The 15,764-nt window shown below is 37.3% G+C and overlaps 2 protein-coding genes across 9 annotated transcripts in view; one reads left to right on the top strand and one right to left on the bottom strand.

Moving 5' to 3' along the window:
* Positions 1 to 15,764, top strand: part of BBS1 (Bardet-Biedl syndrome 1) — a 272,737-nt gene that overhangs the window by 13,303 nt on the left and 243,670 nt on the right. The window lies entirely within an intron of this gene.
* The window catches only part of Exn (Ephexin), a 212,208-nt gene continuing 208,932 nt past the window's right edge, over positions 12,489 to 15,764 (bottom strand). For all 8 annotated transcript variants that reach the window (XM_067788067.1, XM_067788066.1, XM_067788070.1 and 5 more), the window contains one exon: positions 12,489 to 15,163. In XM_067788067.1, the coding sequence (XP_067644168.1) occupies positions 15,000 to 15,163 (164 nt within the window). In that variant the 3' untranslated portion in view covers positions 12,489 to 14,999. The remainder of the gene's footprint in view (positions 15,164 to 15,764) is intronic.

The raw sequence follows: 15,764 nt of genomic DNA, 5'->3' as shown, positions 1-15,764 counted from the left end.
TGTCAAAAGATATTCTCAAAAAATTAAAAAATTTCGCCAGGCCAAATATCCTGGCTGGTCCATCAATGGTTGGGGTCAAAATTAAATACATGCAAAATTTTATTGTACATAGTTTATTTCCTGAAAATACAACAACCCCATGCAATTTTTAATTTCTTTTGTAAATATCTTTTTAGAGAAATAAATATTTCAATTTACGCTTTCGGGTTCGTAATTTTAGCAGTCGTAATCTAAAGTAATGAATTACCAAAGCAATGAGCAACCATAGCCAATCACAGAAGAAAGATAACGTGTACACTCTTAAGGGTAGGATTGTCAGCGACTGGGAGTGTTGCAGATATGGTTGTTCGTTGGAAATAACTTCTATTTGTTATGGCTTTAGTACCTTCTGGTACTTGCACGATTGCTGGGGAACGACTTGGTTATCTGTTCTCCGAAAGATGTTTGGAATTAAGGACAATAACGAACCTGAACGATATTGAGAGATAGAAAGGTATTTGGAAGTCGAAGCGTCATATCCAAAGACCGGTCATCGACATGCTTACCCAATGCGTAGTGTGGTTCCTATAAAAATAAAAGTTGGTTATTTCCTCACCTTACGTATAAGTACTTTAAATAGTATTGAATACGTGCTTACAGGAATTGAAGCATGCCAGCGCTGAAAAAGATGCATGCACACTAGGCGCGACGTGTAACGGCAGCGGCTCATGGTTGCGTCGCGTCGTGCTGCTGCCGCCACATATGAATTGTTCCGTAAGAATGCATGCAAAAAACAATTTGCCGTGTAGTGGAATGCAGCTAACTAGGGCCCTAGCTTTACATTATACAGCGTGCAAAATATCCGGCGCAGTTTTGGATTAAAGCGCCAAATACACGACACGAACATTTCCGCGAACATTCCGCAATCTTGTTCGCAGCTTTGGCCATACACCATACGAACTTTTGGCCGAACATTAGTTCTCCTTCAGACAGCGATGAATACGGGCAACAATTGTGCTGCAGCAATATTGCTCGCTGTGGCAATTAACGTAAAAAAAAGAGAGAAGATCGCAAAAAAAGAATTTGGTGCAAAGAATGGTTTAAAAAACGAGCAGTTCTTGGACTAAGTGAGCTTAGGTTATGGATATGGCGAGAAACCAAAAACCAAAAACTGTCCATAAAAGCGTATGGAGGATTTTAAAACGAAAATTGTAACGAGTCAATCGGTCAATCAAATAACCTTATTGTTTTATGTTATAAAAACACAACACTGTTTACATGCAACTCTGTGCGAATACCATTGTAATACTACTCTGTACATATCGTATGTTTTTATGTATATCCCAACCCTGACAATCACTTGTCATCGCTTCGCAAATATTTTCAGTTGTTCATTTTATTCATTCAGCCACTGGCTTCTGACGAGCATTGTAAACTTTACCAAGTAGCGCAACTAACAGCTGATCGCACAAAATTTGCACACACACACAAACATCACTAATGGCCATATTACGGAAATCTTAGGGAAATTGAAGTTACATTATTAAATAAACATAAAATGTTATAATTTTGGAATAAATAGCATCTAGGACACCTTAATTGCAGTAATTGAAAGAAAATGTTTGCTTATACTCAAGTATTTAATTATTTTTTCTAAATTTATCTTTAATATTGATGCAATGATTGATCCAATGCAACTCTGGTCTTCCTAATGTTCTTCATTCCACTCCATTGGAGTGCCTATTTTCACGGCCTGCGAGTGCCTTCCACTCTATTCGCAACATAACTTCGAATTAAGCTGCCAAACTATATAGTAAACAATGCTGACGAGTGCGGTTCTCGTCCGATATTGATTCGGACAGTCCAAACTAATACATTTAAAGCTAAGCTGAAAGTATTTGCATACATATTTTCTATATATGTTGTAATTTGACTTTGTGTTCAATAAAGTGTCAGTGGACACATGTACAATCTGAGAAGCAAGAATAATTTAGATTCTTCATTTGCGCCCAACTTAGTGGCTACGAACCACTCCAATTGTAACTCACCGCAAAAAGCAAGCATGACTACGTTTTCACCAGAACAGTTTACACAAATTTTAGCTGCAATATCAAACGGTAAAAGTAGCGGATCTTTTACGCAATGCACTTCACGTTTTCGCGGACAACGGGACCCTGCAGCGGTTGAAGAATTTATAACCGCTATAACGGTGTATAAAGACATCGAAAAAATTTCCGACAACGATGCTTTGCGCGGTATGCCACTACTACTCGAGGACTACGCTGCAACGTGGTGGATTGGCGTGAAAGAGTCCGTGCCTACGTTTGATGCTGCGATAGAATTAATTCGCTCAACATTTTCGCCACCAACTCCTGATTGGAAAATATTTTTAAACTTCTTCGAACAAAGACAACAAGTGCGTGAACCTAGTGACAGCTTTATTTGCAAAAAGCGACTGCTATTCTCTCAGTTGACTAACTCCGTAAGTGAAATTGTACAACTGAACATGGTTTACGGCATCTTATCAGTCAAGATTAGAGAGCGCGTTCATCGTGAAGCGCTTACAACATTCGACGAGTTGATAGCACGTTGCCGGGATGCAGAAATATTTTTAGCTGAAGTAAAGCAGCTCATGCCAGCTGTGAAGGAAAAGTCTGAACATGCGGAAGTACCGAAAAGGTGTTCATTTTGTAGACTACGAGGCCACAACCCAGATGTTTGCTTCAAGAAAAAGAAGGAGCAACAGTCGCAACAGGCACAGCAGTCACAACAATAAACTAACGCAGCAAGTACAAGCACAGGTGTGCCGCAAATCAAGCGTGGCGCCTCGTTCTCATGTTACGGCTGTGGTGCACCAGGCGTTTACCGTGAAAACTGTCCAAAATGTAGTGGACACAACAAGGAGAGCCCACAGTATCTACCTATAAACAGCGTATCCACTACCATTGTTGGAAGAGCAATTCCATCCGTCCAATTTGAGATGTTCGGAATGCAAGGTGAAGCATTATTTGATACTGGAGCGAAAACCAGTGTAGCTAGCGCTCACCTAAAGAAAAAAATGACTAGCAAAGGGTGTGTGTTTCAGGATGTGTTGGCAGATATCACGTCGGCAGATGGAACAACTACTTCGCAAAAGGTATTGTCCACCATATGTGACATAACTATCGGTAACCGGCAACGAAAGATACGAATCATATCACTTCCTAACGCTAAGAAAAATCATACTCTCATAGGGGCAGACTTTTTGGAACAAGCTGGTATAGTGTTGAATTTGGCACAGCGCTTTTGGTATTTTGAGGGTGAACCTAAGATAAAGTACGACTTTGTGAAACCTAAACCAGGTAAACTACCGTATGATATGGACATAGCCGGGGCACATGTGGTAACAAACTATTTACAGACCCCTTGCGCTAAAACCACAAACGAACTTTCGAACTTCATATGCTACGTCGAAAAGTATGCCGCAAAGCCAGACTACTCCTGACTCACCAGAGATTTGTAGAGAGAGTAACTCCGGTCCAGCAGTAAAGAATACACGAGCGCGCTCAAACGACTATTCACCAACCGTCGTTCAAAACATCTTTAGAAACTCAATACCTGTCGGCGAAACCACGCCTGAGAGCTCTTCTCGTTTGTTCGCACCTACAATTAAAGCAAGAGCCACGAGTGATGAGTTCATCAAATTTTGTGATGACCACTTTTTTCCAATAAATTCTTTGGATGTAAATTTTCCAGACGGCCTAGAGCTGACTGTGGCAGAAAAAACGAAGTTGGATGCATTGCTATCCGAACACGCCGATATTTTTAAGGAACCGACTTCTGCAACATTTGCAATACACAGAATCGACACAGGCGAACACCCTCCAATCGCTTTGCCACCGTATCGCTTATCACCTCAACGTAAAGAGTTACTAAAAATTGAACTCGACAAAATGCTGAATGCTGGCATAATAGTACACTGTGAATCACCTTGGGCGTCCCCAGTGGTCCTTATACCCAAGAAATCAGGTGGTATACGAGTGTGCATCGATTATAGAGAGTTGAATGCTATCACCAAACCAGATAGGTATCCGTTACCCCGAATTGATGATTTATTGCATGAAGCGAAATTCACGAAATACATGTCAACGGTAGATTTACAAGCGGGATACTGGCAAGTTGGTATGAGAAACGAGGACCAAGATAAAACTGCTTTCGTTACGCCGTTCGGGATGTACAAATTTACGCGAATGCCTTTTGGCCTGCGCAATGCACCAGCGACCTTTCAGCGATTGATAGATCGCCTTAAGATCGCGTTATGTGACATAACGTTAGTTGCATATTTGGACGACATTATTTTATGTTCCAAGGGTTTTGCGGAGCACTTAGATGATCTTAGAAAGCTTTTTGATCGTCTGAGGCAATTTGGTCTTAAGGTGAATCGAGAGAAATTTCGTTTTTCCTGTCAAGCTGTGAAGTATTTGGGTCACATATTCACACCTGATGGTATCAAAGTTGATCCAGACAAAGTTTCAGCCATATCACTCCGCAAGCCTCCGAGAAACGTTAAGGAGTTATTATCGTTTCTACAAGTGTGCTCGTGGTACAGACGTGTTGTACCCGCCTTCGCAAATGTTGCAAAGCCGCTTTCACAACTGACGAAGAAAAATGTTAAATGGGAATGGTCGGATCAACAGCAGGAAGCGTTTGATGAACTGAAGCAGCTATTGACGACGACACCAATTTTAAAACAAGCAGATGAAAACTTGCCGTTCATCCTCAAAACCGATGCTAGTGGATATGCACTAGGAGCAGTCCTGATCCAGGGGGAGGGGCCAGATGAGCATCCCATAGAGTATGTAAGTAGATTGCTAACAAAAGCCGAGCAAAACTATTCCACAATTGAACGGGAAGCCTTGGCTATCGTGTGGGCTGTGCAGAAATTCCGAGGACCACCGGCCATTGAAGTGGCTGATGAAATTAAAATCTCCTACAGGAAGGCTTTCACGTTGGGCATTATTGATACAGTCTTATAATATACAAATTGATTAAAAGCCTGCAAGAACTAATATATGTTATCGCGGCCGCCATGTGAGGCCGAACACGTTGCTGAAGAACTCTGCGACATATGCTCATTTGAAATTGATCTCCCACGGTTAGGAGCAAAGCAGATAAGAGAAGGGCAGATAAGTGACCCAGATCTGAAGGCAATTATTGACTGCTTCGAAAATAAAACAGACGATGCGGTGCATTGGTCCAAAAGAGGTTACACCATGAACGATGGTATATTGTATTGTTACAATGACGAAAATAGCGAGGACGCACAATTAGTCATCCCTACATCTGAGCGTTCGGCGATATTGGACCACTACCATAATAAAGATATAGCAGGTCACTATGGGATTGATAGAACGGCGAATAAGATAATGTCCCGCTATTACTGGCCTGGAATTCGTAAAGATATTGAAAGCCACGTGAAAAGTTGTATCGATTGTATCAAACTACGTCCAGTAAACAACGCTTTGAAACCATAGCTATCGATTTATTTGGGCCGTTGCCAGCAGATACCAATGGTATGCAGTGGATATATATAGTGGAGGATGTAGCGAGTCGTTGGGTGGAACTATTTGCGCTAAAAGAAGCCTCTGCTGAAATCTCTGCGAGAACGTTGATAGACGAAGTGTTCCTACGGTATGGCGTTCCAAGACGAATCATCAGCGACAATGGGGTACAATTTTTATCGGCAGTTATGCAGAAGCTAACGTTCTGTCTCGAAATAAGCCAAGTGTTTACTCCCTTGTACCATCCCCAAGCCAACCCCGTAGAGCGAAAGAATCGGGACCTGAAGACGCAGTTAGAAATTTTGGTAGGTAACCAACATCGCACTTGGGCAGAAAGATTACCTGCCATTCGCTTTGCTATGAATACAACTCGATGTCAAAGTACTGGTTATACTTCGGCCTATCTTACATTCGGGCGTGAACTGAGGACGATTGACGATGTCCAGCATGATATACGAGCCATCATACACTCTGAAAACTTTATCGCTGAGATTACTCCATATCTCGATACTCTGACTAAGGCATTTCAAAACGCTCGTGAATGCGAACAGAAACAACAAGATCACAATAAACATTTAACCAATCCTCAAAGGCGTGAACAAGAAGGATTAGGAATTGGATCCAAGGTTCTAGTGACCACGCAAGTGTTAAGCAATGCCGCTAAGGGCGTAACTTCAAAATTCGTACCACGACGAGATGGTCCTTATACCGTCATTGGCAAACAGGGTTCCTCCGCATATGTTGTAGCTCATGAGGATAATCCACAATATCCTTTAGGCACTTATCATGCGTCATCATTGACACCGTTCCAAAGTTCCAGCACTATTCCTGAGAATCCAGTGAACATGATACGTCGTCGAGGACGTCCACGAAAGGCTACCAAGTAGGATATCTCATCGGGTCGATATCAGTATCCTAGTGGGAGACTGTAACGAGTCAATCGGTCAATCAAACAACCTTATTGTTTTATGTTATAAAAATACAACACTGTTTACATGCAACTCTGTGCGAATACCATTGTAATACTACTCTGTACATATCGTATGTTTTTATGTATATCGCAACCCTGACAATCACTTGTCATCGATTCGCAAATATTTTCAGTTGTTCATTTTATTCATTCAGCCATAGTGTGCCTAGACAAGTGTGCCAACTAAGCGATAAACGTCAAAACTACAAACAGCCTCGCTCACCTGATGCAAATCTTAGGTCTAGAGTTGCATTTTTGGTACGTAAGAGTACTTCAAGCTGAGTTGCATTTGATAGTTTAATAAAACTTTGTAGTATTTACAGATAAAATAGTTGCATATATTTCCGGGGAAATAAGAATACTAGAAGATTTCTAGCCTGCAACAATGCGGAAACATACGGAAAGCAAAATTTATTTAAATTAGATTAAAATATAAAGCGCCACACGTGTAACATGGAAAATTTTTACTTCTAAGGCTGTTTACACAAATGCATAAGGTCAAAATTATCAGACCAATTCTAAATATTCTCGCGGAATTTTGTTCTCGCGGATTTTTTTATTCCCGCGGAAAAATTCCTCCAATTCTGTTCTCCTAGGGAGAACAATAATTGGGGAATAGGAATTTCGAATTTTCGAAGTCAGCTGTTTTGTCAATTGAAATTTCGTTGCACATTTCTTATTTTGTTTAAAAAATTGAAAAGTTTAATTATTGTTGCAAATTTGTTGGAAATTAAGAAATAAAATATAAACATTGCACAGTATTTATTGCATTTCATGTGGTATTCACTGAAATGAGTAATGAATTGGTGCCACAGCAACATCAACAGCGGAACATAAGAAGAAGACGGCCGCACACAAATCTGCCGGAGTTGCCTGCTTTCATTCAGCAAAGCAATTTTCTGGCGGCCAAGTTGAGTTGAATTCGTCCTTCATCATATGCCAAAATCTATTTAAGTCTTATTAAAAAATCCTTGCGCAATTTCTGGATGGCTGCATCAAACTTGTATACCAAGAGCTCTACCGTTGCTTATGATATACTTTTCGACTTAAAATAAAGAATATTGTGGTTGTAGTTGTTGTTGTATAAGAACTTTAGTTGCATCACCGGCATTTTGGATTTGGCCGGGCGAACTCACCCTCACGCTGGGGCGATACCACACTCCGACTCACACTAGTTACCTTTTTGTTTCCTTTTTATTTAATTAAAATGTACAGACACCTTTTCTTTTAGTTTTGGTCATAGAATAATTTTATTTGGTATTCGTCTAAAAAAAATCTTTTCTTTTTTGGTTTCGCACAACCTTTCTTTTAGTTCTCACTATTTTAGGTTACACACGCACAACTTTTCTTTTATTACTTTTTAGTTCGCGCACTTGCGTCTGTATCCCCGGCTCAATTCAAACTGAAAACTGTAGAAAAAATACTGACGCTTCAAAGCAACTTTGCCGGTATGCAAAAACGCATAACGGGAAAATCTTATGATGCGATGGCGTGATAGAGTCGACTAACGGAGGATTCAGCCAATCAGAATTCTCCGTCATTCGACTCTCTCACCCAGTAATGCCAAGTGCATACATGCATGGCTGCATCTTTTTTTTATTAGAGGGGGAGTTGCCAGATTTAAATGCAGTAACCCAATTTGACACTACAGTTGTATTAACAGTGACAATATTGTGGTAGAATATAAATACATCTTTTAGCACAAATTTGTACAAATAAGTGTTCTTTCTTAAAATAACCTTTAACTAATTTGATGCATTCCCTTTAATTTAACAAGTGAAAAAACTCCTATGAAATGGCAGAGAAATCTCCCTCTCCCTCACATTCATAATACCTACTTTTCTCCCATAACCGGTTTCCGCTTTTTCGAACATTGTTCAGAATAGGAGGAAAGGGAGAAGTGAAAAAACTCACAAGGAATTTTTATTTAGAATACGAGGAATGGGAGAAGGGAGAAAACTCGCACGGAATTTTCGTTTAGAATTGGGCTGTATATAAACGCTTTGGTCGCTTCAAAGCAAAGATAACGTACGGCGTTTCATTGTTTTTCGTATGGCGTTGTCAAAGCGTAGGCACGCAACCAAAACATTTTGTAAATTTTTCGATACTTCGCCCGACAGATGAATTAATGAATGCAACACAACCAAAGCGTTTGTGTAAATCCGCCTTAATTTTTGTAGCTGTGAAAGTCTCCTGCAAATAAAATGGTGATGTAAGTGCAAACAAATCAAACTCCTATAAGACACTACTTTATCTTAATATATAAAAAACACGTGTCACAACATTTTTGGCCGCGATGGACTCCTAAACTACTGAACCGATTTTGAATTTGTTTTGCACCTCGTGTGTAGTTTGATCTAACTTGAGAGATAGGATAGGTTATATCTCAGTTTATAGTCGTAATATTATTTTATTGCAAATTTTTGATTTGTTTATACGTAATAATAAAATGTTACGTTTACGCAGCGGTACTCATATTTTCAGGTGGTGCGGATATACTTCCGTGTAATTGCTTGGTGTTTAATTAAACAACCTGCTTATCAATAAAAAAATATTATAGCGAATGATATCAAGTATAGCACATCACCAGGCCCGCCGAGAGGGTGGGGGTTTCTGAGGGGGACCGCGATTTAGAGGTAGTACGATAATTTTTTTAATTCAGGAGAGTCTTTAGTTGTGTAGAGAGGGTAATTTTCATACCCCTGGGTTACTAGGGTCTCGAGATATAGACCAAAATGTGGGCCAGTGAATGCCTAGACAGTGTTTATACAATATGGATATCAAATGAAAGCTGTTGATGAGTGCTTTAGTACAGAGTAATATATTATCCAGAGACGGACTGGGGTTGGGATTAGGACTATGACTGGGGCTGAGAATCGGAGTGGAACTGAGACTGGGACTGGAATAAAATAATACCACCCTGTGGGACAGGCAATAAGGGATGCAGAAGAATGAGAAGAAGGTGAGAGAAGAGAAAAGAGAGAGGGAGATTGAGAAAGAGATAGAATGAGACGAAGATGGAGATAGATGAAGCGAAAAAGATGGAGGGAGGAGTGAATAAAAGGATTAGGAAAAAGTGAAGAGGGGGAGAGGGCAGAGTCAGACGGAAAAAGCTTATTAAAATGTATACAGATAGACCAAATTTAGGGCAGGACAACGTCTGCCGGGTCTTCTAGTTTTCTATATATTTTTTTTTTTTTGTATTTTCTCTTATATTTTTTGTCGATGGAGCCAATAAGGTCTCAGTACTGGTGTGTGTGAACTATATTTAAAAAAAAACTAACGAAATACAAGAAAAATACAACGTAGTTCATTAAAAACAAACAAGACAATTTGTATTTCGATAGGGTTTTTGGATATTAGGCCGTTTTTTCTTAATTTTTTCTGACAAATGAAAATTTTGTTTTTAGTTTCAAAATTTTGTGCATAAAAACACAACTAAATTCAAAGTTTAAATTGTGTGTGCAAATGAGTTTTCAATAAGTGTACATTTTTCAGTTTTTCATAGTTAAGGAATTGACCTTAAGATTCTTGTGTTACACAAATATAGTGAACTTGGGTACAGAAATTCAAATTAAAAAGTTTTTCACAATAATTTGAAAAACTCTACGTTTTCTCTGCTTTTTACACTTAAAGAGTAACTCTCCGTAATAAATTAAACTTTTAATGAAAATCAATAAATCTGAACTGAACACTTTTCGCCAAAATATAAAATTAAAATGCTGTGGAACAGGAGCAACACTTTTGTGACTACATAAATCCTGTTTCAATCTTTTACGTCTCTTCACAGAACCCTAATTGACCGTTTTCAACCGAAACAACAATGGTAACCCAGATTTTCCCGTTATGCTCACTTAAGCGAGTGCCTGTCAGAAAGAAGTCAACACACTTGTACTTGTACACTATGCATTCAGCCACTGGCTTCTGACGAGTGCGGTTCTCGTCGGATATTGCTTCGGACAGTCCAAACTAATACATTTAAAGCTAAGTTGAAAGTATTTGCATACATATTTTCTGTATATGTTGTAATTTGACTTTGTGTTCAATAAAGTGTCAGTGGACACATGTACAATCTGAGAAGCAAGAATAATTTAGATTCTTCAAAATGTTATTTAACAAATTTAGCTTTTTGAATTTTTTTAATAGGGGTCTCCTTCAGATTTGGACTGAAAAAAATATAGAAATTACAACCTCAAAAAATATATTTTTTTTAGAACATGCCATAGGTATATTATATTCCATATAAGTGAGCCACACAATTTTGTAAGATACATTTAGGGGCAATAAAGAAATCACTTACTTCCGTGGTCGTCGGTCTTTATATTCTAAGCACCTATTAAAATGCGCAGTATTTAGTTTTATTCAGTCGGTGGTTTTTGGATGCAACATTTGTTTAATGGCAGTTTGTGCCTTTCGAAAGGGTTTCTTTTTTTTTTAATTTTAAACTCCTGTTAAAATAAAAAAACCTCAGTCTCAGTCTCTGAATCGATACCAAAAACTCCGTGTGCTTATATAGGAACCCACTTCTAGATGAATCCACAATTTGATATAAAGTTCCATCATTAACCCTTCAAGGCAAAAATTTGAATTTATCGGTACACAAATGACCCAGCACTTAAATTGCTCTATATCTCTGAACGAAGCAAGCTTCTCTTAACTTTTGTTTTGTATTATAAAGGGATTTATTTGTAGATCAATCCACAATTTGATCCGAATTCCTATATTTAACGGTTCGAACGCTACGTGAGATATCCCGTTTATCGACAACTACTGACGACTAAATCGATTATTGTGTTTATCTCTTGTACTAAGTAAAATTCCGATTTTTTTGTTGCATTGTGTAGCTATTTACTTGTGGATTGAGGCACAACTTCGTTTAATGTTCTACCGTTAACTGTTAAGGTGCTAAGTGGGTTAATCGGTTTATCGATAACTACTGTCGCTTTGTGTATATTTTTTGAGCCAAGCCAAATGGAACCCTGAGTCAAATTGTGGATAAATCTGCAAGTACATACGCAAAACAAGAATTTAGAAAATCTTGCTTGATTCAAGAGATATAGGGCAATTTGGGTGCTGGGTTATTTGTGTACTGATAAATTCCCATTTTGCCCTGAAGGGTTATATATTTGGAAAACAAAAACTTTGCCATTTCTTTTAGTTCAAGCGATATACACAAATCGACAATAGCTATCGTTAAACCCACGTAATTTGAAATTTTGCTTGGCTCAATACACAATAATCGGTTTGGTCTTATACAATTTTGTATTATCTTCCCGTCCTATGCGAATTCAGCACCAGGTGATGTTAACACGTTAGCTGGTTGATTCTTCTTGAAAATTTACGAACAACGCCTTGGTGCAGAAATATGCCAGTTAGTCGAAATGAATGCAACTTTTCGCTTTGCCATCACCTTGCATGGATTCGCACTGAACAATTTTCGTTGATTTCGATTAACTGACATATTGGTGTGCAAGGCGTTGTATGGAAAATATTCAAGAAGAAGCAATAGCTGGGGATAACAACAGCTGGTAATGAATTCGCCTTGATTTCGTCTTGTTCACGTCAAGGCGAATTCAGTACCAGGTGTTGTTATCCCATCAGCTGATTGCTTCTTCTTGATAATTTTCTATACAAAGCCTTGTACAACAAAATGTCAGTTAATCGAATTCTATGAAAATTTTCTTTTGACTTGACATTCACCTGCACGGCGAATTGATTGAATTCGCTTTGCCACCACTTGGTATAGATTTGGCTTGTAATTTAATATGTCAGCTAATCGAAATCAATTAAAATTTTCTTTTGATTTTACATTCTTCTGCACGGCGAATTGATTGAATTTGCTTTGCCACCACTTGGCATGGATTCGCTTTGGTCTTTATATTAAGAATGATGAACGCTAGAGAGACACATTTTCATTGCCCAAGGTTCAACCTCTAATTTAAGAACATGAGCTATCGATACTTTAAAGAATCTACAGAACTTGAAGATTAACCGGTGTATACATTTGAATTTTCTATATATTTATTTCAGTTTTGAGTTACATATATATAAGATATTTATTGTTTTTAGATCTAGTCAATTTTTATTGATAAAGCTTATTATATATCGACGTCTTTATACATAAATAGTTTACACTTAACAAGACATTTTAGAGTAATATTACAAAAAGAAATTTAGATTAAAAGTAAAAGTCAATAACACTTTTTATAATATTATGCGATTGTTATATAAAGGAAAATAGATGTTAATTTTTCAATGACAAATAATTTTTCCCATACGCATACTTTTATTACTCCTATAATCCCCCTCAGCATTTAGATGATTAAATTTTGATTTTCCCTACATATAAATACAATTTGATTACTCTTTCTAACTAAATAATGAGTTATCATACAAATGAACAAAAGAAATAATCAAATGTGAATACTTTTGATGATCAAAATCTGAAAAGCATTTTTCGATCACTTTTTGGAATCATTTTTGAAGTGATTTGATGATTAAATTTTAATATTTCATAAAAACCAACAAAAAGAATAATCAAATACGCTTACCTTTGATGATCAAAAACTGAATATATGTAGTTTTTCAATCACATTTTGGAATCATATTTGAATCAAATGTGTTTATTTTAGGTGATCAAAAATTTATAATCATTTTTAATTCGGCCTTCTGAATCTTTTCCGACTATCTTTGTTGACTGAATAAAAAAAAAAAAAATAACAATAATTAACATTAGAAAAAAATTATTGTTCTGGCTTTGAGCTCGAATCGAACCTTGAATCATTTATCAATAGGCCAATAAAAAAAACAAAAACAATTGTTAATAAACCATGAGCACTTGGGAATGTCAAAATAAAGTAATTAACAATAAACAAATCCAGCATTATCAGTGATTTGCAACAAATGGCGCAACACTGAATAAATATAGCTGGTAAGAAGGAATATAAGTAGCAATTTTTCAGTCAAACAAACCACCGCTGTATAGCTAAAAATAGCGCAGCGTGCCTAAAGCGTACTGATGATGAAGGCTTAGCACCCTTCGAAATGGATCTATCTGCGCAGCTATGGCAGGTTGTCTGAAAAATTTTCTACTTACTATTCCAAAAACAAAATACAATTTTTCAAATTTAGAAAAATAAAAAAAAAAAAAACAATAATTATCATTAGAAAAAAATTATTGTTCTGGCCTTGAGCTCGAATCGAACCTTGAATAAATTTTATACTTGTTAAAATTTTACTTTTCATTGGAAATCTTATTTTTTTCACATACACACATTTTTTCAATCATGAAGTTCAGAAAAAATATGTACATATATAATCATCTTATTAGTAACATATTCTTCAAGCCAATATAATGCCAATGCTGCTCGACCGAAGATTTCCCCAACCATTTTCCACCTTCGGCTTCCCGGAAAGGTTGTGAGCTATTTGAACCCCAGGTAAGTGAAACTCTTTTGACATATGTTGGATATGTCTTCAACATCCCGTACCGTATCGTTTTTTAAGATACTGACGATCATAACTGATGTTGGATGTTGTAGTCGCAGGTGTATATCGATCAAGTTTGTTTTTGAGTGACCTGTGGTTCAAATAGCTCACTTCCGCATGCTTTCTTCCCCTGAGGAAATAAGATTACTATGTAGTATCTTATTTTGAATGAGATATGAAGAATAAATGCATCATAATCGCATTCAAAAATGATTCAAAAATCTTAACCAAAACGATTGAAATATGGTCACGAATATGATCAGAAAATGACTGTGAAAAGCAGTTAAATATTGCTCTAAAACAATTAAAGCTCAAGTTTACAATGATATCAAATATGAATAAAAAGCTTTTCGAAATACGAATCATAAATGGTTATTCAAGAATAATCACATTTAAGGTACATTTTTCTCCGGACGATACATCAATTTTCGAACAGAAAATCCTTTTAAATTTGAACGTTTTTAATCATCTTGGCGTATGATATTTAAATATTTTTTGATCAAAATTTTCAAATAAAGCTGGCTGGGTTGCGAGCATTTTCTATTATCAATATAGGAGTACTACAAATGTACATATATGACTTTATCACATTTTAAATAAATACGACTTTTAAAAATTTATTATAATACGAGAAACTTTGTTAATTGGAATTTGTTTTCTTATTATTTACTAAATTTTTATTATTACTACTGCTACTAACTAGAAGGCACAAACACATGTATGGTATATATTTAAATTTAATCTAAATAGCTTATGTTTAATTTATGACGCCTTGTCATCTATTTACTTATACAAATATCTACAGAACGACTGGAAATCGAATTCATTGTATTTTTCCAAGGCTAAATCGGCAGCTTAAGCTTCATTCTATTCCAGAAAAAATTTAACTTTAACGGTGCAATCCCCATAAACCACTTGGGGCGTTTTCTTATATAAGTTTGAATTTTTCAAAACAGCATTGTTTACTTTGACCTCGGGAAAATGCTCGGTGCGCTTTCTCGGTCTTCCTATAAAAACCTCCGTTATTTTCGTTTCTGTGACTCTAGATACGATGCAGTAAACGTTAATAAACGCTGACGCTGTTTTAGATTCCGAGCACGCACATGCGCTGAATTAACTTCTTCGGTGTAACTTCCAGGGAACCAACCGACAACTCCGTCACGTAAGCGCTCACCTTGATACCAGCCTAGAAAAATGAAAAGTATTTGAAAACTTAAACTGAGATAAGCTACAAGGAAGGCATGCAATTAGGGAAGTGAGTTGTTAAAATACAACGCGTCGCTTGGGGATACAATTTAAAAAATTTCAACAAATTCCATTTAAAACCTTTTTGTAATTTCAGACTTGATCACCTGGTCTGAAAAACACATACCGGAAAAGGCTACAGGGCTGTCAAAATGCTGCAATCAGAATTCCCACGGGATGTCTCCTCCCGAAGACCACCTACATAGTGAAGCCAAAGAGCTCAACATTAAAGAGCACAACAAAATGCTGAACATACAGTTTTTGTTAAACTGTCATCAGGACATCCTAGCAAACAACTGCTTGGTCTAGCCCCGCCTCCACGAGGATTCAAGGAACATCTTCAGAAGCACTATGACGAGATCCGGCACCTGCCAACACAGCCGTTTGATCAAGACAAGCATAAAGAGGCCCTAAGCGAAATTCACACAGAATCGGTAAATGCCTTTGCCAGGACGCGCCCGGTGAACCCTGTTATTATTATACAATATTCTACTTTTGCAGAAGAAGAAAGCACACTACCAAGGGAGACACGAGTCACCCTG

The sequence above is a fragment of the Eurosta solidaginis genome, chromosome 5, assembly GCF_040869045.1.
Source record: "Eurosta solidaginis isolate ZX-2024a chromosome 5, ASM4086904v1, whole genome shotgun sequence".
NCBI classification, from domain to species: domain Eukaryota; kingdom Metazoa; phylum Arthropoda; class Insecta; order Diptera; family Tephritidae; genus Eurosta; species Eurosta solidaginis.
The sequence above is the reverse complement of the archived record's forward strand: the minus strand, read 5'-3'. Positions and strand labels throughout refer to the sequence as shown.